Here is a 24,390-nt window from a genome sequence, read left to right as displayed (position 1 = left end):
CGTACGCTCTAGCAGGAGAAGTTTAGTACGATATTCGATACATACATTATCGATAGGTGATGTGTACACGCTTTAGAACATAGCTCATCTTTATGCTTTAAGTTCGTGCACATGGGTTAGGGATACACAAAGGCGATTGCTACATGCTCTAGCGGAAGAAGTCTAGTACGATAGTAGATGCATGTAAAATCGATAGGTTATGCTAAGATAGCAGCACACTTACATGATTTTAGCACAATCTAGTGGGAAAAGTTTAGTATGATAGTCGTTTCGTGCAAAATCATTAGGTAATGTGTAAGCGCTTCGAAACAAGGCTATTCTTTGTACTTTTAAGTTCATGTGTATAAGTTATGCTAAGATGCCAGCACAATCTAGCGGAAGAAGTTTAGTACGAGAGTCGATGTATGTAAAATCGATAAGTAATGAGTACACGCTTTAAAACATGGTTATTCTTCGTACTTTCAGTTCATGCATCTTAGTTATGCTAAGATAGCAGCACAATCTAGCGGAAGAAGTTTAGTACGATATTTGTTGCATGCAAATCGATAGGTGATGTGTACACACTTTGAAACATGGCTATTCTTTTTACTTTAAGGTCATGCGTATAGGTTATGCTAGGATAGCAGCACAATCTAGCGGGAGGAGATTAGTACGAGAGTCAATGCATGCAAATTCCATAGGTAATGTGTACATGCTTTGAAACATGGCTATTCTTTGTACTTTTAAGTTCATGTGTATAAGTTATGCTAAGATGCCAGCACAATCTAGCGGAAGAAGTTTAGTACGAGAGTCAATGCATGCAAAATCGATAGGTAATGTGTACACGCTTTGAAACATGGCTATTCTTTGTACCTTAAGGCCATGTGTATAAGTTATGCTAAGATGCCAGCACAATCTAGCGGAAGAAGTTCAGTACGAGAGTCAGTGCATGCAAAATCGATAGGTAATGTGTACACGCTTTGAAACATGGCTATTCTTTGTACCTTAAGGCCATGCGTATAGGTTATGCTAAGATACCAGCACAATCTAGCGGAAGAAGTTTAGTACGAGAGTCGATGCTTGTAAAATCGATAGGTAATGTGTACACACTTTGAAACATGGCTATTCTTTTTACTTTAAGGTCATGCGTATTGGTTATGCTAAGATAGCAGCACGATCTAGCGGAAGGAGTTTAGTACGAGAATCAATACATGCAAATTCGATAGTTGATGTGTACACGCTTTGAAACATGACTAATCATTGTACTTTAAGTTCATTGGTATAGGTTATGCTAAGATAGCAGCACAATCTAGCGGAATAAATTTAGTACGAGATTTGATGCATGCAAAATCAATAAGTAATGTGTACACGCTTTGAAACATGGCTATTCTTTGTACTTTAAGTTCATGCGTACAGGTTATGCTAAGATAGCAGCACAACCTAGCGGAAGAAGTTTAGTACAATATTTGTTGCATGCAAAGTCGATAGGTAATGTGTACACACTTTGAAACATGGCTATTCTTTTTACTTTAAGGTCATGCGTATAGGTTGTGTTAAGATAGCAGCACAATCTAGCGGAAGGAGTTTAGTACGATATTTGATGCATGCAAAATCAATAAGTAATGTGTACACGCTTTGAAACATGGCTATTCTTTCTACTTTTAAGTTCATGTGTATAAGTTATGCTAAGATAGCAGTACAATCTAGAGGAAGAAGTTTAGTACGATATTTGTTGCATGCAAAATCAATAAGTAATGTGTACACGCTTTGAGACATAGCTATTCTCTGTACTTTAAGTTCATGCGTATAAGTTATGCTAAGATAGCAGCACAATCTACCTGCAGAAGTTTAGTACGAGAGTCGATACATGCAAAGTCGATAGGTAATGTGTACACGCTTTAAAACATAGCAGTTCATACTGCTGCTCTGTTCCCAAGACTTTTAAGAATAGCTAATCCTAATGCTGCTCTTAGCGACGTCGAGCTAAGGATTGATTACGTGACCGTGACGTCACGATCACGTGCTCTTGTTTGGTAAACATAGCCACGTGCTTTTTTGACAGCTGTCTTCTTGACGAACCCTAACCTCACTTTGAAGGACAATGGAGCGTCGCTAACCTCACTGCTGCCATCTTTACGGCGGTAAACCTCAAGGCTGCCACCTTTTGCATGTTATAGCGGGGAATTGTAAAAATCCAACAACGGAACATTGCTAACCTCACTCTTGCCATCTTTACGGGAGTAAACCTCAAGGGCTGCCACCTTATGCATGTTGTAGCGTGGAATTTAAAATCCAACAACAGAACATTGCTAACCTCACTCTTGCCATCTTGAAAAGTTCAGTGTTCCAAACACTAGTTCGAAAAACGTAACTCATCGCACCTCGGGGATTTTATTAGGTAAGACGTAACCCCTAGGTTCCATTCCTTGTTCTGAACATAAAACCATTTACCAATAAAGATTAATTTTCTACACTTAACAAAGTACAAGCGTTCTTGCTGATAGCGATCGATGAGGTTGTTGCACCTTTAGCCCTTTAGCCCATTAGCCCTTTAGCCCTTTAGCCCATTAGCCCTTTAGCCCATTAGCCCTTTAGCCAAGGAATGTGCGGTAAGGAGGAGGAAGAGTCCTTTCATCCTTTTTGCCCTTCTGATAAGATGTAACTCCTGGGTTCCATACCCTATCACGATTTTTTTTCAGCCATGTTTATGCGATAACTTGTTCAACTGATTTTTACACACAAGACGAATGATGGAAGGTAAATAATTTGAAGATATACTTTGGCTATATCGTTTACCGAGCGAGTTAGCTGCGCAAATCATCAAAATTGTACTTTTGCTCTGAACACATCAAACAATGTTCTGATCATATGTTGAGGTTAACAACATCGATTACAGTGTTCGATTCTAGTCTTGTTATGTTTCATTCTGATCTTCTTAGAACAAGGGTACCCCCTAACATGTTCTAAACACATGTTGTATTGAGTACAGTGTTCGATTCTAGTCTTGATCACTTATTTCGTGTTCTGAACACATCGATCAATGTTCTGATCACATGTTGTATCGAGTACAGTGTTCGATTCTAGTCATGATCACTTATTTTGTGTTCTGAACACATCAGTCAATGTTCTGATCACATGTTGAAGTTAACAACATCGATTACAGTGTTCTATTCTAGTCTTGTTATGTTTCAATCTGATCTTCTTAGAACAAGCGTATCCCCTGACATATTCTAAACACTTGATGTATTGAGTACATTGTTCGATTCTAGTCTTGATCACTTATTTTGTTTTCTGAACGCATCAATCAATGTTCTGATCACATGTATCGAGTACAGCGTTTGATTCTACTCTTCTTATGTTTCGAAAGTCTAAACATGTACAATAATGTTATCGCTGCACACGCTTGCCTTCGCGATGCAGGTTTAAACTTGTTCGATATAAAGCTATGCCATGACATAAGAGGCGGAGGAGGTAGAGAAGGAGGAGGGGGAGGAGGAGGAGGAGAATGATAAGGCCTTAACAGCCTATGTATAGTCGCCTTTGTTTAAAGATGATAGCTGTCAAAAGAATTTTTCAAATTATCCACCACCACATTTCAGCTCTAGAGGGCAGCAGGGTGCTCTGTTGATTAAGCACATAGAATTTCAAATTGCCCTCCACCACATGCATAACAGCAGCTGTTATCTTGCGCAGTAGCCTCTAAGCTAGCTTTCTTCATAAGAGTAGCCGCCATCTTGTGCGAGCACCCCTAGGCCGTCTCATAAGGAGCTATGTATAGTCACCATTTTGTGTCTGCCATCTTGCGTAAGCATCCCTAGGACGTCTCAAGGCATCTTGTTTCTCATAAGAGCAGCCACCATCTTGTAGAAATAGATAGCTGCGAATGGCAAAGGGCTTAAGTAGGAATCGAACCGTTGATCTCATCATTAGACTATGTTTTTTCTTGTTCCTGATACTACGAACCTACGTATTAGGCGGAAAAATTTTGTCCGTTTTGCTCTACGATGCATCGTTTTCGAGATATTTAACATTTTGCATTTAAGCCTCCAAATTTAATGAACCGAACCTGCACGGTACGTTATACTCTCTACCATAGCTAGACCTGATCATGTTACGAAGACTCGCTTCAATACAAGCTAAAACAGAGCAAATGCCAAAGGGCCTAAGTAGGAACCGAACCGTTGATCCCATCATTAGACTATGATTTTCTTGTTCCTCATACTGCGAACCTTAGTATTAGGCAGAAAAATTTTGTCCGTTTTGCTCTACGGTGCACCGTTTTCGATATATTTAACATTTTGCATTTAAGCCCTAAATTTAATGAATCGAACTATCACGACACGTTAGCCTCTAAGCTAAGAGTAGCAACCATCTTGCGCAAGCACCCTTAAAGCGTCTCATAAGGAGTTGTGTATAGCCGCCATCTTGTGTCCGCCATCTTGCGCAAGCATCCTTAGGGCGTCTCAAGCTATCTTGTGCAAGGACCCTTAAGCCGTCCCATAAGAGCAGCCGCTATCTTGCGCAAGCATCCCTAGGGCATCTCATAAGGAGCCATGTATAACTGCCATCTTGCGCAAGCATCCCAACGGCGTCTCATAAGAACCTGTGTATAGCAGCCATCTTGCGTAAGCACCCTTAAGGAGTCATGTATAGCCGCCATCTTATGCAATTAGCGTCGAGAGAGGGCTGCTGTAGAATTTTTCTTTTTAAATTATCCGCCACCACTTTTCAAAGGTATCTAGCTAAAGATGGCAGCACTGCGGATGACAGGTGACGAATTTACATCTACTACGATAAAGAGGGCAGCACGGTGCTCTCTGTATTAAAGATGGCGGATGACAGCTGTCAAAAAAGCACATGGCTATGTTTACCAAACAAGAGCACGTGGAATTTGCCGCCATCACATTTCAAACTAAAGAGGGTAGCACTATGCTCTGTTGATTAAAGATGGCGGATGGTAGCTGTCGAAAAAGCACGTGAGTTTGTTTCCAAACAAGAGCACGTGGAATTTTTCAATTTGCCGCCACCACATTTCAAAGGTATCTAGCTAAAGATGGCAGCACAGTGCTCTCTTGATTAAAGATGGCGGATGATAGCTAACAGAACTTTTCAAATTGCCCGCTACTACGTGCTTAAGGTAGTAGCCACAAAGAGGGCAGCATGGTGTTCTGTGGATTAAAGATGGCGGATGACAGGTGATGAAATTGCCCGCATGATAGTAGCACAGTGCTCTGTTGATTAAAGATGGCGGATGACAGCTGTCAAAAAAGCACATGGCTTTGTTTCCAAACAAGAGCACGTGGAATTTACCACCACCACATTTCAAACTAAAGAGGGCAGCACTGTGCTCTATAGATTAAAGATGGCAGATGACAGCTGTCAAAAAAGCACGTGAGTTTGTTTTCAAAGAAGAGCACGTGGAATTTTTCAATTTGCCGCCACCACATAGAGGGCAGCACTGTTCTCTCTGGATTAAAGATGGCTGCTTGTCCAAAAGTATTTTTCAAATTATCCGCCACCACATTTCAAAGGTAAGTAGCTAAAGAGGGCAGCACTGTGCTCAAAGATGGCGGATGACAGCTATCAAAAAAGCACGTGGCTGTCAAAAAGCACGTGGATTTGTTTATCTCGAGCTAGTGAGGTTAAGTTGGTAGCACTAAGGTTTAGGCCCGTCAAGATGGCAGCACTGCCGATGACAGGTGACGAAAGAGGGCAGCACGGTGCTCTGTAGTTTAAAGATGGCGGATGACAGCTGTCAAAAAAGCACGTGGCTGTCAAAAAGCACGTGGCTTTGTTTACCACGCGCTAGTTAGGTTAAGTTGGTACCACTAAGGTTTAGGCCCGTCAAGATGGCAGTACTGAGGTTAGCGATGCGTTGTTGTCTGTCAAAAAGCACGTGGCTTTGTTTACAAATCTGTCAAAAAGCACGTGGCTGTCAAAAAGCACGTGGCTTTGTTTACCTCGCGCTAGTTAGGTTAAGTTGGCACTACTGAGGTTTAGGCCCGTCAAGATGGCAGTACTGAGGTTAGCGATGTGTTGTTGTCTGTCAAAAAGCACGTGGCTGTCAAAAAACACGTGGCTTTGTTTACCTCACGCTAGTTAGGTTAAGTTGGCACTAGTGAGGTTTAGGCCCGTCAAGATGGCAGCAGTGAGGTTAGCGATGCGTTGTTGTCGATGACAGCTGTCAAAAAGCACGTGGCTTTGTTTACAAATTCAAATCTCGCGCCAAAATTCAAATTTCCCGCCAAAATTCAAATTTCCCGCGGGCGGCGGAGGAGGAGGCGGCGGAGGAGGTGGAGGAGGCATCTGGGAGCCTGAGGTGGAGGTGGCGCTAGAACTGTCCAATTATACTACTAATAGTATTGTGTAACTGAATGTGTTGTACAGGCCATACAGTCGGAGATCGTAGGTTCGAAACTCGTCATCGGCAGCCCTGAAGATTGTTTTCCATAGTTTCCCTATTTTTACACCACGCAAATACTAGGGCTGTTATTATCGCCATGGCTGTTCTTCCCCAGTCCTCCTCTTTAAACAGTAATCACCACCATCACCACTACTTGCCTTTTCCTATCTCATAGTTGCTGAAAACTTATCTGAATTAGCGTGACGATTATATATATATAAACCACATACAACCTACTTTTTAGTTTTCACTATTATGTCTGCTTACTTGGCAGTAAATATAAGTGAATCGCTCCCGGTTGATGTATGTGACAGCCCTCTGACGATTGGGACAAGTAATTCTGACATGTGTAGTCGAAGTGTCCTATAATTCCATGTAAATTACCCCATGTATAATAAAATATATTGGTCGCCAAGAATTGTATTCCAGTTGGCAGTTACTGGACTGTCCCTTTGTCAGTATCAAGAAACAAGTCTCTTGAAAAGTGAAATCTTATTTTAAGCTCTACTTCCCCGTACATTTCAAATGAATTGCCGTGATTTAGCAGTGGGCGACCCACAGAGAGGCCGTCGGACTAACCTTCCTTCCCGGAATCGTCGCAACATGATAATACAAATTACCTGTTTCATGGTTCATAACCTCTGATTGTGATTCACTCCTCTCATTTGAGGTTAAACAGATCTCTTGGTAGTGTTTAAACATGGCAGGATAAACATCGGTTTTAGACAGGGTCTAAGTGATAAATAACGTTTCTGCAGTGCGGCAGCCATACTTAGGCATTGTTTAACCATAGACATCGTCTAAACACCGTTTCTGCAATTGGCCCAATGTGTAACAAAACAATAATAATATTCAAGAAAGTCCAAAAGATTACAAAGAAATAGATGATAAAGCATCTCAGCGAAGGTGGTTGTGTAAAATGCTAATTGATGACTTTAAAGCAGTCAGCGCTACTTCTTTCACCAAGTTGAAATGCATGAGAGAATGTAAGAAATTTCCTTGGAATTATGCCTCTGATTGCAACTAGCAGGCCAATAAATTTGATCTTTTGCAGGCCATAAGCTTTCTTTTTAGGCTGGAATAATGGGCTCATAAATATTTTTCTTTTTCTGATCAGTGTGTGTAGGTGCTACGTAAAGCAACTTTTTATTTTATTGTTTATTTTGTCCACAAACTGTTTACCATAGCCATTGTTTCTGGCTGTTACATTAATAAAATACAAATTCTTTTATGATCTCTTTTGGATAGAGGAATAACAGAAACTCTATGAATCATACTGTATTAGGCAGCTTATTTGTGTGGCTGAGGATGTAATGAATCTTGTTGGATGGTGTTTGCAGTTTCTGTAGACGTTCTGTAAATACTGTAAAAGTTCAGGGAAACTTAAAATGCTATGTAATGCTAAATTTAAAATTCAAAATGCTTGAGAAGCTATAAACATATTAAACAATTTTTTTTTTACAATTGGCTTAACGTCACACCGACACAGATAGGTCATGGTGACGATTTGATAGGAAAGGACTAGTAGTGGGAAGGAAGGGGTTGTGGCCTTAATTAAGGTACAGCCCCAGCATTTGCGTGGTATGAAAATGGGAAACCACGGAAAACCATCTTCAGGGCTGCCGACAGTGGGGTTCGAACCCACTGTCTCCCAGATGCAAGCTGTTAGCCATTGCCAACTCGCCCGGTGATAAAACTTTTAGTGGCTGTATATACAGTCTGATATTTGTATGTTGAGAAAACTGATTTAAAAGCTATACATTGCTTCAGTAATGTTGTGTTAGGTACTTTATATTTCAGTAGTTGAACTCCCTTGTTAAAAACATTATTTCTCTCTTACGCAGGATGGTGTGCGAATGCATTCTTGCCTGCGAGAAGATGCAGTATCAACAGGGTGACTTCTGGATTGAATGTTTTCGGCTCATCAGGAGGATAATTGGTGGTGTGGACTACAAGGGTGTTCGTGAAATAATGAAGGTAATGCACTTGGTTCTGTGTTACTGCACTTGTAGGTTTGAAGCAGGAGTGAATGATAGACATGGTGATAATCATCCTCCCCCTTTCCCGCTATCCAGCTCCTGCTGGCACTTTTCCACCTTTCACCATTCCTCTTACATTATTTTCTCCCAGTCCAGGTTTCCTATTCTTGCACTCCTCTTTATCAAATCAGTCCTACGGTAGGTAATCAAATTGACATAAAGATTTTTACACCTATCAAAAAATAATACATCAAACTTTGTTCTATTCTGCATCCCAGGACACTCTGTACTGAACTTAGCCTTTAATAATTGAAGGTTACACGGGGAAAAGGGGCAATGTCATATCTTGTACAAACTGAGATAATTAAATTTGAAAGTTTCAACCTTTAATACTGTCTACAATAATACATGTACATAAAGTATTATATTATGTAATGTTAGCCTAATGTATTGGTATTGTAAATAGATAATAATGAAAATATAGAATTAAGTTTTATAATTGAAAAAAAAAATGGAAAATGAAGTAAATACACATTTGTCACGAAAATAAAGGGAATGTCAGTCTTGAACACATTATCACGTAAATAAAGAGGAATGTCACTTTTAACAAAACCTAACAAATAACCTGTCAATTAATAGTGAGGAAGTGTATCAATGAATGATCTTCCCTCTGGTCCACAAAATAATCTAAGGACGCGCAGATCAGAAAATTTTGCTGTAGAGATTGGATGTAAACCTGAAATAGAAATAAATTACGTATTTAAAATCTCATTCTTGCCAGCATGTTTGCGAATGTAGAGCAACTTCATGTACACTAACTCTTGCACTTACGTTCATAAGATGCCTCTGGAAGAACAAACTCACTAACTGGTGTTTCTGGGAAGTGTGGAGTTGATTTTGGAGCATTTAAAACAGGTCGTTCCCAATGGCCATTGTAACTGTCTCTGTATTTCATGAATCGTGGATGCCCAATGGAGAGGACAAGTTCCCTTGTAGGTCTTGTTTTAAAAGGGCAAATGTTTCTGTACAAGGGATTAAAAAACTTGGTCCACAGATGAATCATTGGTTGATCAACTTCGATTACATGGAAAGGGAAGGGCTTAGAACTTAGCCATTTTGAGAGCACTTGAATTAGCTTGAGTTGAATGACTCATTGTACTACATCTGGATGGGTACAACGGACAACATAAGAGATGTTGTTTTGTTTGAAATTCGCCACAATCATAAAGTACTGTCTTGGTTGGGAAATGCCACTGTATAAGTTGTCCGTTGTTCTTGCAGCTTCAGCTCACAGTCTGTTCAGGGACTTCCAGATTGCCCAGTTCTCTGTGTGGCCAAGAGTAGAGATTCCTTCTGTTCCATCCATTCGATCAAATTATTAGTTCTCTTCTTCCAGATGGCAACTCGTGCTTTTGCAACTGTTCCTTGTAATGGTTGAGTAGTTGTTAGGAAGCTCTTTCTCGGTTTTAATCTCCTTTCAACAGGGTGATATCCGTAGAGTGGGTGTGAGGTCATAGTAGATGATTTTCTCCTTTCATTGTTGGCAGCCACTTCTCTTCTGATATCATATGGAGCAGTCGCAGGCAGATAGTTCACTTTATTGATGGGAGTTGGCCTCAAACAACCTGAAATAATTCTGCAACTCTCATTTAAGGCAATATCAACCTGTTTTGCATCGGCTGACTTATACCACACAGGACAGGCATATTCTCCTGCTGAATAGCATAATGCCAGTGCTGTTGTTCTTAACGTTTGGGTTCAAGCCCCACTTTCGGCAGCCCTGAAGATGGTTTTGCGTGGTTTTCCATTTTCACACTAGGCAAATGCTGGGGGTGTACCTTAAATATGGCCACAGCCACTTACTTTCCACTTCCTAGCCCTTTCCTGTCCCATTGTTGCCATAAGACCTATCTGAGTCGGTGCGAAGGAAAGCAACTTGCAAAAAAAAAAAAAAAAAAAAGTTTGGAGATGGGTGGCCCAGTTAGTCCCTGCCAGTTTACGGTGGAGGCAGTTCCTCGAAGAGATCTTGAGCTTAAGGCACTGCTCCTTGTATGTAAGTGTACGATCCAAGGTGACCCCTAGATACCTAGGATGGAAGCAGTGAACCAATAACGTACCATTCCAGAATACTTCAAGTTTCTGATTAGCTTGCATATGTTTCATTTGGTAGGCACATACCTGAGTTTTACTAGGGTTGAGTATGAGTTGGTACCTTTCATAATAAGTACAGATATGAACTGAGAGAGTAATACTACTAGGATGTAGTAAGTTTTGCACGCGTAGTGGCCTTTGCATCGCAGAGCCCGGGTTTGATTCCTGACAAGGGTCAGGGATTTTAACTTTGTCTGGTTAATTCCTCTAGCTAGAGAGCTGGGTGTTTGTGTTCGTTTAATACACATTGTCATTTACATACAACACATCCACAGAAAGATGGAATAGTGGATACATCTGTTTGCATCAAGAAAGGCAAGTACACTGAGTGGCCAAAAGTCATGGGAGCACACTGAATGTGATGTTAATAATGAGTTGCTCCTCCGCGAGCCCTCAAAACGGCAGCAATATGGTGAGGCATCGACTCTACAAGGTGTTGGCATTGTTTTGGAAGGATCTGGACCCACGCATCTTGAACTGCTACCCGTAATTGAGCCGCTGAAAGCCAAAGTATTCTAAGTCAGTTTTCCCCATTCTGAGAAATGAAATGTTTCACGTTTCGTTTCATGTAAATTCAGGCTTTACAAGAATTCATGATTCATTTGATGAAATATGCAGACGATATATTAAAATTATATTGAATAAAGACATTTTAGTTATTTATTCCTTAAATTGCTTTTTATCGTTCCTAAAATTTAGAGTACCACTTTTCCTGTCAGCAGTTTACTCATAGCGAAAGGTAAAGTGGTACAAATCAAGAGTTGTACCACTCTTCTGATAAATGTTTTGGCCAAGTTGAGTAGAAGGAAAATGTATAGGTTGTGTTTTAACCTCTGATATGGCAATGTATTCATAAAATAATTGTTAACGAAACATAATGTTGTACAGTAGATGTGAAACTGCACATACGCTTCCATTACAACTTTTTCTCTCACAGATTGAGTTAAAATAATTGCTCTGTTGTTAAATACTAGCTACGCAATCTGGTCTAATAGTTCAGCAATACGGACACTTATGAATTATAAATAAATTGTTTTACCCAAATGTCAAAATTTCTGAAAATTAAATTATCATGCTGAAATTTAAACAGACTTTATAATGGAAGATGCCAGTTTACTCAATTTCACAATCTACATCATCTTCCTCTTGTAATGGGTCGACATAATCAGGTCCATACTCCACAGCCGAATTCACAGTTGTCAGTTGATTGAAGAAAGTGTGGTGTACCGAAGGGATGTATGGGAGAAGGGTCATCATGTCTCTCTTCTTAGCCTCGGTGACAGGTCGCACAGCGTTGTTGAGAGGGATGAGTTGAACACCAGACAAACGCGGATGGCCACGAACACGATGTGAAGGAGTAATGTTCAAAGTTTTGAAAGGGATTCCTTCGAGAGATTCATTGTAGAGAGTGAGATGAGGAGAGTCTTTCTGAAAACTAAGCCATCGAACATGAAGCCTAATGAATGTTACACTTTTCTCTATGTCTTTTGTTGAGACAAAATCATTCAGAGCCATTCTACGAGGCAGGTCTTTTAAGTAAGTACTGTTTTGAAATAAATGAAAAACAAACAGAGATTTTTTAACAATTTTATTTTTATACGAAAGCCTGTACATTACTCTACTTTTCAACATAATTCCCACCAATATTGAGGCACTTGTCATATCGTACAATGAGCTTTTGCATACCATCCTCATAGAAGTTGGCCGCCTGATTTGTCAGCCACTGCAACATAGCCACCTTGACACCATCATCGTCTTTGTTGCATGTAACTATTCTCATGTTTAGACCCGTATTGAAATTTGCTATAATTTTTATTTTTCTTATTCCACCTATTCAATAAGAATAAGAATAATGGAATAAGAAAAATAAAAATTTGTATGCAAACCATCATCGTCATCGTGGCGTTTGCTGGCCATATGTTTCTTCAAATGCAGGAACAAGTGGTAATCACTGGGTGCAAGATCGGGACTGTATGGAGGATGATAGAGTTGTCAGCAGCGAAATGATGTGATGAGGTCTTGGGTTTGATGAGCCGCATGTGGGCGGGCGTTGTCATGAAGCAAAGGATCACCCTTACTGAGCATGCCATGCCTTTTGTTCTGAATTGAGCAGCACAATTTGTTTAAGGTCTCACAATACGTTGCTGAATTGATTGTCTCACCACGGGGCAAAAAGTCCACCAGTAACACCCCCTTTCTGTCCCAAAACACGGTACACATGATTTTCCGGGCTGACATTGTTTGCTTAAACTTCACTTTCTTGGGTAAAGTTGAATGTCGCCATTCCATAGACTGCTGTTTTGATTCAGGTGTAACGTAGGCCACCCAGGTTTCATCCCCCGTTACAATTTTTACTCAAAAACGCATACCTTCCTCGTGGTAACGCTCCAGGAAAGTTAAGGTACTGTCCAAACGTGTGCTTTTGTGCTCCTTCGTCAACATTTTCGGTACCCAGCGTGGGCACACCTTTCGGTAATTTAATCGTTCACTCACAATTTCATAAAGAACACTTCGAGAAACTTGAGGAAACACGTCAGATAACGACGTAATCGTAAAGCGTCTGTTTTCTCTCACTGCTCGGTTAACTGCCTGCACCAAATCTTCACTAATGACTGAAGGTCGCCCACTCCGTTCTTCATCATGCACATCTTTGCGGCCACATTTAAATGTTCAAACCCATTTTCTAACCATTCTATCGCTCATAATGTTTGGTCCGTAAACTGCACAGATCTCATGATGAATATCGATAGCTTTCAAACCTTTTGCACTCAGAAAACGAATAACAGACCGGACTTCACAGTCGGCGGGACTCTCGATCGGTGAGGCCATTTCAAATGCTTGCCAACAAACGTACACAAGGGCGACTATAGCCGTAATGGCGTCTCAGCCTTGCCAATAGATGCAGGTACAAAGCATGCATGCACGGAATGCCGACTACAGCGCTGTATCGGCGGAATATCAAAACGATACTTATTTAAAAAACATGCCTCGTATAAATGGCAAAGGGTTGTTTTCCCCTTGCCTTTTGAATGGTATTACACCCATCATCTGGAGTGAAAATTTGAGCAGTTCTTGATTTTCTCTCGATAACTCCGAAATCTCGATCGTTTGGAAGAAAGGAGTGTCCTGATAGCATGAACTTACGGTCAACCACTTGGATTTCCTTTCTCGAGTTCTTTACAATCTCTGTCCAAATTAGTGCAAGTTTGGAATTCCGATTTTGACCAGTCACTGTATGCTATCACATGATGAGCATCATGGGCATGGAGTTCAACATGCTTTAGAAAGTTGGAACCTACTTCTTGGGAGCCTTTTGATGCCAAAGTCTCATCCCAAATGTACATAAAGCCATTGTCTGTTTTGAGATCATGAATTCCACAGTTATACACATACAAGTTCCTCAAATAATAGGCTTTTGTTGTTGATACCTTCAGGAAAAGCAGTGCTTTCTGAAGATCGAAAGTTATGGCTGTATTTCCATTTCTTTGACTGAGTTTTGTGTCTTCTGCCAAAGACTGTCGTGCCATTTCTGCTTTCCTCCAATGCTCATTTTGTTTCTTTACCAATTCAGATTTAAGTGGTTCTTCTGGAGACAAAAGTTTCAGGTTTAAAGAGTCACATGTAGGACATGAATATTTCACTGGAGCATGGAACGATAAATTGAATCTTTCATTAAAAGTACGCCTGTAAAAACTCTCGTTCACTACACTTCTTTCTGGCACCTGATTTTCAATGCAGTTCTTTGTAAAGATCGTACATGATCTTAATATTGAGATCAGGGCTAAGATATTTCCTATTAGTTTTGTGTGCCCTAGTGTAGTGACTTCCGTAAGATGGGAACTGTATAATGGGGTCCATTACAATGCTGACAACATCCTCGGGAATTTTGTTTTTTTATCTTCTCAGATCTTCTGCTGGTTTTCGCCCTAGTTCTCCTTTTTCGCCCTAGTTCTCCTTTCTTTAGTGCACGGATTAACCCGCCATTGGAAATGGAAAAGGTATCCAAGAAAAACTGTTTGCAAACAAGAATGCTTTCTGTTTTTACAGTCTGGAAGTACTTGTACATAGCTTATTTTGGTCCCTTGCGCTTGCCTTCATCTTCATTTGGTTGTCGCTGTTGAACCTGAACACATTTCACTAGTCCGCAGAGGTAAGCGTTCTGTATACTGAAGTTTCCCAGACCCCAAAATGTTTTAAATGAAGCATACCTCTTGTCTGTATTTAATGAAGTCACACATCCCTTACAACAACCACAATCTTTTCCACTGAATTTCTTTCCTTCGACATATTTCCATTTGGGTGATACGTAAGATTCTCCTTTTCGATGCCAACATTTTTTGGTGATCTTGAGATTGACGTCTACCTTTTTTTCCGGCTTCCACTGATTCCTCACTTCCGTTTCTATGCACTGGATCTTCGAGTTCTGTGAAGATATGCAGGACGTGATGTCACATGTTCCACATTGCTCACAGCTGACCTGCTGTAGCCGGCTGTGTGCTAGCGCACCGCACGTAGTTCAACTTCAAGCATCGGGAACTCTGTTTTGGACCAGCGTTTCTGGTACGATATAGGAATTAGAAAGATGTTTTTGAAGAGTTTCGTCTAGAGTGTGGCATTGTATGGAAGTGAAACATGGACGATAACTAGCTCAGAGAGAAAGAGAATAGAAGCTTTCGAAATGTGGTGTTACAAAAGAATGCTGAAGGCGAGATGGGTAGATAGAATCACGAATGAAGAGATTCTGAATCGAATTGGTGGGAGATCGATTTGGCTAAATTTGACCAGAAAAAGAGATAGATTGATAGGGCACATCTTAAGACACCCAGGTCTTGTACAGTTGGTTTTTGAGGGAGATGTAAGTGGTAAGAACGCCGGGGGTAGACCAAGTTACGATTATGACAAGCAGATTAGAGCAGATATGGGATGACTCAAACAACAACAGCCTTCTATGAAGTCAGAAATTAGATGGAAAGGGTATGTGAAGCTCTTGATGGTGCATCAGATTTTAATAAATCACTGTAAATATGTACCTCCTTGTGATGAAATAAATCTTCTGTACTTCTTTGAATATCACGACTCAACACAGTCTACATAAAGAAAAGACATGTTTACTCCCCCTAGCATGAATGTACTGTGGCCGAAGTCCAGAAGGAAGTGGGGAGACTGAGAGGTCATGCACAGTATCCGTATGTCTACGCCCTACTTTGGGTGATGTGTAATTCTTCCTCTTGTTCTAAGTTGAATTTCATTCCCAACATGTGGGTGGGGGACCCAGACGAAGAATATACCCATGGTATCCCCTGCCTGTCGTAAGGGGCGACCAAGGGATGATTGAATTAGAAACATGAGATTACTTGTAATTAGCACCATCATGCAAGGAACACCATGTGTCGACGTTACTTGCGAGTAGTACCACTATGTTAGGTACGCAATAAGTTTGTGATTAGTATCAGCAGTGAGTGATTCATTATGGGTTTACAGTACCCGTGATTAGTTCCACTATATGCGGAACACCACGGGCTTATGTTGCCTGTGTTTAGTACCGTTGTGAGAAACACCAGGAGTCTGGGCTTTGCCTGTGGTAAGTACCCACTATGGGAGGAACACCATGGCATAGTACGAGACCCTGTGATTAGTACACCTATCTGAGGAACACCACAGGTTTGCGTTGCTTATGAGCGGCGCCGTAATGTGAGAAACACCATAGGTCTGCATTACCTGTGCGTAGTATATTACCTGCGAGTTGTACCATCATGCGTGGAACACCGTAAGTCTACGTTACTCGTGATTAGTACCGCCACATGAGAAATTCCATGGTTCTACTTTACTAGCGATAAGTACCATTATGAGGGGACATTGACCTGGATTTTGGACCCCTGTAGACACTGACAACAAGCATCGTCGATTCAGGATTGTGTTCTGGAAGCAGTCCCTTGGTCAGTAATACTATTGTTTTTGTGACCGTAGTTGAGACCGTAAGAAAGCATCAAAACCTTTTTATTTTATTTTGAAAATGTCCTGTACCGTTTTATTTAATTTTGGAGAAGTGAACTCTTGATATATGAGTTTTTGGACTGAAGAAGAAGATTAGTTGTGATTGGAAAATTCTAATTATAATGATGCTTTTAGGCCCATGAAGAAAATACACTATAAACATTATGAAGAATATCTATATTGAATTAAAAAAAAAAAAATGTGGTAACTGATATTCGTTTTAGGAAATCATGAACATTTAAGGACTAATTTCTCGGAAGATCTTTGCATAATTTTAGGTTTTATAGAAGAATATATTGTGTAATTGTGTTTAAAAACTTGAATGCAAATTGTGAGGTAGGGTGTACTGCCACGTGCCATTTTTAGGAGTATTTTTCCAGTCGTTTCCTGTAGTTTGCTGGTTCATCAGAGAGAATAATCTCGAAAAGCTTTCTGATAGGTCAGAATAACAACCTTTTCTATTGGTGAATGTGATGTCGGGAGTAGTAGCGGGCTCACTTGATTGGCTATTCGCAAGTTTCTCTGTTTCCGGCCTCTCGCTCTGTGTCCGTCCCATCTCGGCACTCCAGCCCCTGGGTAAGCGCTATGTTCTTGTTTTTCACTTAATTTAAATTAATTCTTCTGTTTTGGCCTTTTCTTATTTTATGTAACTTTACGTGGTAAATTTTGAGTTGCGTAATGGAGTTTAGTCTTGACATTTACGTTCTCCTATTCAAGTATCAGCATGACTTGCTCGTCAGCTACTCTCCAAACTTTTGTTTTTCGGAGGCAGTTCTCTTTTCTGGTACAGTGAATTGTAATTAATGTAAATTGAACTTTTCTTTTCTTGATTAATGATAGGGTCAGTCACGTGTAAAATTTTGTTTTCCTTGGGGTTTGCCTCCTGTAGTTATGCGTCAGCCTCTGGATGAAGTTTTATCTATTTCTGTCCTTAAGAGTTTGATTTTTCAGTTAGTGTCACCTTTTTAAATTTGATTTGAAGATTAATATTATGTACCTGTGTTTATTATTTTTTCCATTTTCTTAATTTTCATCTACTATGTTAATTACTTATTTGGTTTATTAATTTGTTTTGTACCCTTATCTTCTTTTGTTAATCATTAAACTAAGATTGAAGGGTGATCGTCGGTTTCCTCCTTTTCCCCACAGTGAATACGATCTCACGGACCTCAATAGGGTTTCCACGCCACTTCCACATCCTTTCCGTAGTTGTTGTTTTGGTCGACCTGTAAGTTAAGTTACGTAACCTCGAGTATGTGTTCAAAATTTCATATATTTGAAGATCCATTATTGTCACGTGCTTTTTATGTTTGTGTTACCTGTTGTGAGGTTACAGTTTTAAGATAGTTTCTGGGAAGCTGGGGCATTGTGGGTCGAATCTACTGATTTTTTAAGTTCATAATTCATTGTTCATTGTTTCTTTAAAAAAAATTCTAGTCACTGGGATCGATTTTGGAATTATTTTTAACTTTCAGTATTGTGTGTTGGATCTGCTGATTATTTTAAATTCATATTCATCCATTCATTCTTCATCATCACGTTTTGAATTCTGGTCAGTGGATGAGTTTTGGACTTTTAAATTATCATTACATTTTGTCTCATTTTGTACCATTAGGGGCCAATGACCTAGATGTTAGACCTTTTAAACAACAATATCATCATCATCATCAACAACATAGTCTCTTGAAGGAGAACTCGAAGAACTCTGGATAGTTGTTACCCTTGCGTTAAACGTATTAATTGGAAGTGATAGTCTGAGTCTGCAGATTTGATATTCATTTCCCATAAGGTCTGCGTGCTTTGCTTCTTTCCTACATACCACATTTGATACTGTGATCGTGTGGGAATTCTAGTTCCAGGAATCAGCTTAAACCCTGCCGTCCTAACGGAGGTGGGAAGAACTGGTAGTCCATGAAGATTTGGAGATTATCCTTATCCTTCAGTATTTCTTTTTTTGTTGGTCCATATCTTCTTCTCCTGTTCCACCTACCATTGTGTTTATCCTGCTCCTATCTTTCTGTATATGACTTGATTTGTCAATAACCTTTTTATTAATAAACACTCCAATATTATAATCTTCGGTTGTCTGCCTATCAGCAGGTTTTCACATGCATTTTCCAATCCAATCTGTCTTCTGTCATCCTTTTAGTCTTCCAGTATCTTCCATTAATTTTCACACTGCTCATCATCTGAATCCTCCTTCTTCCTCAACTTTCTCCCTGCGACTTTTCCTTCAATGCCTCTGTTAATAAACATTTCCTTCGTAAACAGTGGCCTAACCAATTCTTCACTTCTCTTTTGAATGGTTTCCAGTATTGTCATCCTTTCCTCAACTACTCTTTCCAATATTATTTCAGTCCTTAATTTGTCCTGCCAGTTGATCTTCTCCAGTTTTCTCCATACTCACATTTCAAAAGATTTCAATCTTCTTTCTTCCTCCCTTCTCAAAGTCCAAGTCTCAGATCCATAAAGAGCAACGTTCCATACAAAGCACCTCACTAACCTCTTCATAAGGTCCACATATTCAGTGGCCCACTCATCAGTACCCTTTGCTTCGTGTATGCTTCCTTGGCCATTGCAGTCGTGCTCTTCACCTCATCCAAATAATACAGATCACTTCTGATTGTGATTGTGCTTCCTAAATATTTGAATGCAGATACTTGTTCTATATCTTCATCTCAAAAACAAAAATTATTTATTATTTTATAAATTTTGATTTAGAAGCCAAATGTCCATTATAACTTTTCTTTTTCATTTTCTCCTAGGGATGCAGGGAGAAAGCCCAAGGAATTCCTACAAGACTGAATGCATCTGTGATCCCTCAGTTGAAAGCTCTAGAGGATGTAATAGAATATATATTTGACAGAAATGCTTGCTTATTACCTGGATATTTCATAGTGAACGAGATCCAGAAAGCGTACCCTGACAACAAAAACTGGCCACATTGGGTAAGTGATAAATGTTTTTATGTCTCTCTTTTAAATGGTCGTTATAATGGAGGGTGTCAGCTACCATGTGCAGGCATTTTGATTTGATGCCTCCACATCATTTTACTCCACCAGATGCCAAGATAAACGGGATCTCTCTTGGGCGGTATATGACGGAGTTTCTTAATTTTGTTGGGTTAACACAAATATGTGACCAGAAATATTTTTCTTGCCAACATCTGCTGACATGGTGTGTCAAAATGGACTTTTTTTCTGCCTATCAAGAATCCTGCTATCTCTGCCGGGGTTGAACCCACGATCTTGGTATTGGGAAGCCAACACTCTTAGCACTGATTCACTGAGGAATACCTTGTCAACCGGTTTCAGCTGCTTTACATAGACCCAGGCCGCCGCAGGAGTATCCAGTGACTTTCCCATCACCGTCGGCGTTCACCAAGTTTCATCGCTGTCACCTCTCTTGTTCGTTCTAGTGATAGGCACTGAACAGCAGATCTCCACCATTCTTTGCCATGGACGCTTCTCTATGCTGACTATGTCATGTTGGCCTCTGAGACCCAGGTTGATCTCTAATGCCAAACCCAAGAATGGAATGATCAGCTGGCGCAATACGCCCTGGACCTAAATAAAAAGAAGATTGAATATATGATGTCAGATCCTCAAGTAATCGGAACCATTTAGGTAGACAGTGAGGACCTGCTTCGAGTGACAAGATTCAAGTATCTTGGCTCCACGATCACTGATGATGGTCGACTTTTCGAAGAGGTCAGTGCAAGGATATCCGCAGCCTGGATAAAATGGAGAACAACAACTTGCATCAATTGTGACCGGAGGATGAAAGACAATAAAAAATAAAAAAATCTATCCTACTGTCATCTGACCTGTTGCACTGTATGGTTGCGAATGTTGCCGACTACGACTGAGGCACACTGGGTGTCAAGATGCTGAGATGGACAGATGGCGTCTCTAAACTGGATCGCGTTTGCAATGAATCCATCAGGGAGAGATTTAGCATTGCACCGATTCATGAAAAAATGTGCTAGAGTCATCTATGATGGTTTGGACATGCACTAAGGACAGATGCTGACACTATCGCAAAGACGGGTTACGTGCTAGAAGTCGCCGGTAGGAGACCAAAAGGACGAACAAAACAACGATGGGCTGATACCATGCACAAAGATCTAAAGAGTATCAATCTCCACCCTGACATGGGCCAGGACAGAACTAAATAGAGACTACACAACCCGCCAAAAGGAGGGACAAACGCTGAAGGAAAAGAAGAAGATTGTTATTATTATAAACTGTCTGGAGGTAGAAATCTGTTGGCATTGCTGTTTACGAGTAAATATTAAGTGAGTATCAGGAGCTAGACACCATTATACAGGGGTTGGCTAGACTGATTTTCAGAAAATTCTCACTTTCAGTTGAAGTACTGCGTATCATCAGTAGTGCGAAGCTCTTTTCATTCGTTTTTACTTGCATCAGCTTAGTCTCAGCAACATGACTAAGTGAGAGTGTGGTGTGACTTTAGCAATGTGCGAAGTTTACAAATAGAATTACAGTTTTGTCTATGCACTTTGGATTTTTCCTCTGTGTTGATTCGAGGGTATGTACTGTTCGCATTAAGAAATTTCTTGGAGTTCTGTGTTGGTGATGTCCAGGTTGTGCATTGCAGTGTTGGGATAGGTGGTTAAAACAGGAAGTGTCGGATTGCTATTTCTCTACAACTTTCTCCCTTCCTCCAATATTTCTTTCATTTTTATTCCTCTCTTTTCTGTACTCTCCTTCACCGTATCTGTCCACTTCTTTTTGAGCCTTCCCTGTTGCCTTCTTCCTATTCCAGTGAAACCTCGTTAGTGCATTCCTCATTAACACGTTTCCTCATATTAAAAATATATAAAAATACCTCACTTATCACGTCACTAATTTTCACATTTATCGCTTAGTACAATCACATTTTTCCTAGTCCTCGAAATGTTGTGGAAGGAATGTGGTTTCCAACTCGGCTAAGAGCCCTCGCCGCAGTTGCATAATAATGGGAAAAGACTTTGAATGTTTAAACTTCTCAGGATAAGTTGCTCCTTTGTGGAGCAAGCCGTTAGCCTCAGAAATGCTCACTTTTGCTTGCCGGTTTGCTGTCAGACTGTGGAATAACACAGTGAACCTGTTTGTGTTTGTATTTCGCATTCCATTCAGAAGTTAGAAATGTATTTCATATTTGTTGTACAGTAAAGTTTAGCAAATATTTGTACAATAGCCTACATCTGGAACATTATCGTGTGAAGTTGACCAGCATGGTGCATATTTGTCTTGTGATAGCATTTTCGGAAAAAGTCATAAAATTCCTTACTAATGAAAGCAAAATTAATGCCTGTCAGCAAGTCGAGTGGCATCCACATCTTTAAGCACGCAGAGTTGGCGTGAGTGTTGCAACTTGCATCTTCCAGTTTCGACTTGATCACTCGAGTCGGTCTTGGTTAGTCGAAATTTTGTTTGATTCAAAATGGCGGTCAAAGTCGTTCTGTCGCAGTCGCACATGGCCGTGTATAACCTCCAGTTCATTGTCTAAGGCCGATATTCACCAATGTCAGTTACTTTTGCTGTTGTCTTAGATTTCCACAACTCGGATAATGTTATCTCGGATAATGTTATCTTGGCTAATATTATCTCGGATAACGCTTGCTTTGGTATTCACCACAGCATTTATTATCTCGGTTTACGAAAACCAAGATTTCCTTTCAATGTGAATATGAACGTAAAATTTTTCATACAGAAAATAACTGACTATGCACTGCCGCCATTAGCGAAAAGTATACAAGTTGTTGAGTGGTTTGGAAGTTTTTGAGATAGTAGTGCTGTTTTTTGTAATTTTCTCGTAAATCATGTCCGCTTGTGAGCTGCAGAAATGAAGGAAGAAGCCAAATATGACGTTCCAGGAGAAGGAAATGTTAATTAATTTGTTGGCTGAGAACATTCGTGTAATAGAAAATAAGAAAACTGATGGTGTAACGTTGCAGATGAAGAATGATTGGTGGGGAAAAATTGCAAATTCGTTTAATTCCCAAGCAAATGAGTCTGTTCAGTACACTGCAAATTTGAAGACAGTTTGGGAGAATATGAAGAAAGCTGCCAGGGAAGCATCAGCGGACAGAAAAATGGAAGTGCTGAAAACAGGTGGGGGCATCATTGTGTGATTATCAGCTGCTATCCATTCATTTCTGGAAACTGTACACTCAGTTCACGAAACGCTCTACGATCACCACTACATGTTAATAGCACTTTTTTCTTCTTTCTCCTGTCGCGAATACACGACTTTTCAATATCGTATTTCCTACCGGCGGCACGATTTCCAATAATTTCAGCTTCCCGAATTACTTTCAGTTTCTCACTCAAAGTAAAAGATCGCAAATGCTTTGTGGAATTCATGTTGATACTCCGAGAATGTGCGTGAGACTGACACCAAGTGCGGAAGTAGCGTATACAGAGAGCAGAGAGAGCATTGTTGCCAAGCCACGCCGGCAGTGATGCCCGATTTATGCCCTTTCGGAAAGATAAATTTTAAATAAGACCTGCACCCAATTTCGGAAACTATATTTTCGAAAAAACAGTACAGTTGGTATTCGAGATTGTACGGTAACTATGGACATTGGTACTGGTAATGTAGTTGTGTTGGAAGTGGGGTGTGGGGAGTGGGGAGTCTAATATGGAGGCTGAAGCAGTGCAATTGGATTGGAGCGACTATACTTCAAATATGTTAAAGTCTTCAATACATCCAGCTCTGAAACCGACTACAAGCTCTGTTACCCTCTAACCAACATCATCCTCCAGGCCACCGAGCCAGCCTTTTGGATAATGGGTAGAAAAACCTTACGCTCCTAAGGGGCAAGTTCCCAGGAGAGAAGGTTGGTAGCGTGTTCGCCCCAAAACAGGGAGTTAAATCGAACACCAAATGAGCGCCAAGAAGGACAAGCAAAACAACAGCACACCAAACAGATTAAACAAGAGTAAGTACACTTACCTGGGGAGGCGGAGGGAAGCAGAAAAAGGCCGCGGTCGAAATCGAAAAGAAACAGTGACAGTGCTCTATTGTTTTAGTGAAATGAAAATCCTCCATTAGTAAGAAAATAAATAACTTTAATTCACCTTATTTCAAGAAAATAAATAAATTGCGAAGTTAAAAGGAGGAAAAGGAATTAAAATTAAAAGGTCTTGAAATATTATTTAAACTCTCTGGATAACACTAATAGACTATGAAAAGTCTTCCAGTAGTGGAATGCTCAAAATCAACAAATGAAAAACCAACTAAGTTTATAAAATTAATAGTTTTAAAATGACATTAATTTAAAAGGACAACAAAACTCTAATTCAATAAATAAGTTTTAAAAGAAAATAGAACGCCGACCTCGATAAGAAGCCCAATGAAAAAGGAATTAAAACTTTCTACTAGACCGGTTGCCTACTCTAAATTATTAACCTTAAAATCTAGAAAAGTTAGGCCTAGGTTGTAGTAAAATTCACCACAAGATAACTCTTACTGGACGGCGAGCCTTTGCGAAATAAATTTAAGTAGACTTTACACTTAGAACACACGAAACTCAATCACATCCACATAAAGGAATGTACCACCAAGACACCACGCCCCGATTAAAAATCCAAGTACCCAACAATCCATCAACAACACGTTGCCAAGCGCAACAACAACAGTCAAGCGTGTCCGCGAGTCCAAAACGGACACAGAAAAACCCCAAAGGAAAACAAATAAATTAATAAGAGCCAGAAAAGGCAAAACAAAAATCAATAATTAACCCAAAAACCAACCCGAAGGAAGAAAATTTAGAAAGGTTAACACAGTTTCGAACAGAACCTTGCACTAGCTCTCCATTTACATAAAATTCCAGAAAATTTATTCAGATGAAATCATAGTTATACTTAAAATAAA

General features: G+C 40.0%; 1 protein-coding gene across 5 annotated transcripts in view; it reads left to right on the top strand.

The window, feature by feature from the left end:
• The window catches only part of MED23 (mediator complex subunit 23), a 507,528-nt gene that overhangs the window by 57,085 nt on the left and 426,053 nt on the right, over nt 1-24,390 (top strand). For all 5 annotated transcript variants that reach the window (XR_010858539.2, XM_067136121.2, XM_067136122.2 and 2 more), the window contains exons 3-4: nt 8,227-8,359; nt 19,272-19,454. Coding sequence is in view for 4 of the 5 variants with exons in the window: in XM_067136121.2 (XP_066992222.1) it covers nt 8,227-8,359; nt 19,272-19,454 (316 nt within the window). In the remaining variant the exon portion in view is untranslated. The remainder of the gene's footprint in view (nt 1-8,226; nt 8,360-19,271; nt 19,455-24,390) is intronic.

Source organism: Anabrus simplex, chromosome 1 (genome assembly GCF_040414725.1).
Source record: "Anabrus simplex isolate iqAnaSimp1 chromosome 1, ASM4041472v1, whole genome shotgun sequence".
NCBI lineage: Eukaryota > Metazoa > Arthropoda > Insecta > Orthoptera > Tettigoniidae > Anabrus > Anabrus simplex.
Note: the sequence above shows the minus strand (reverse complement) of the source record. Positions and strands in the feature narration are given on the sequence as shown.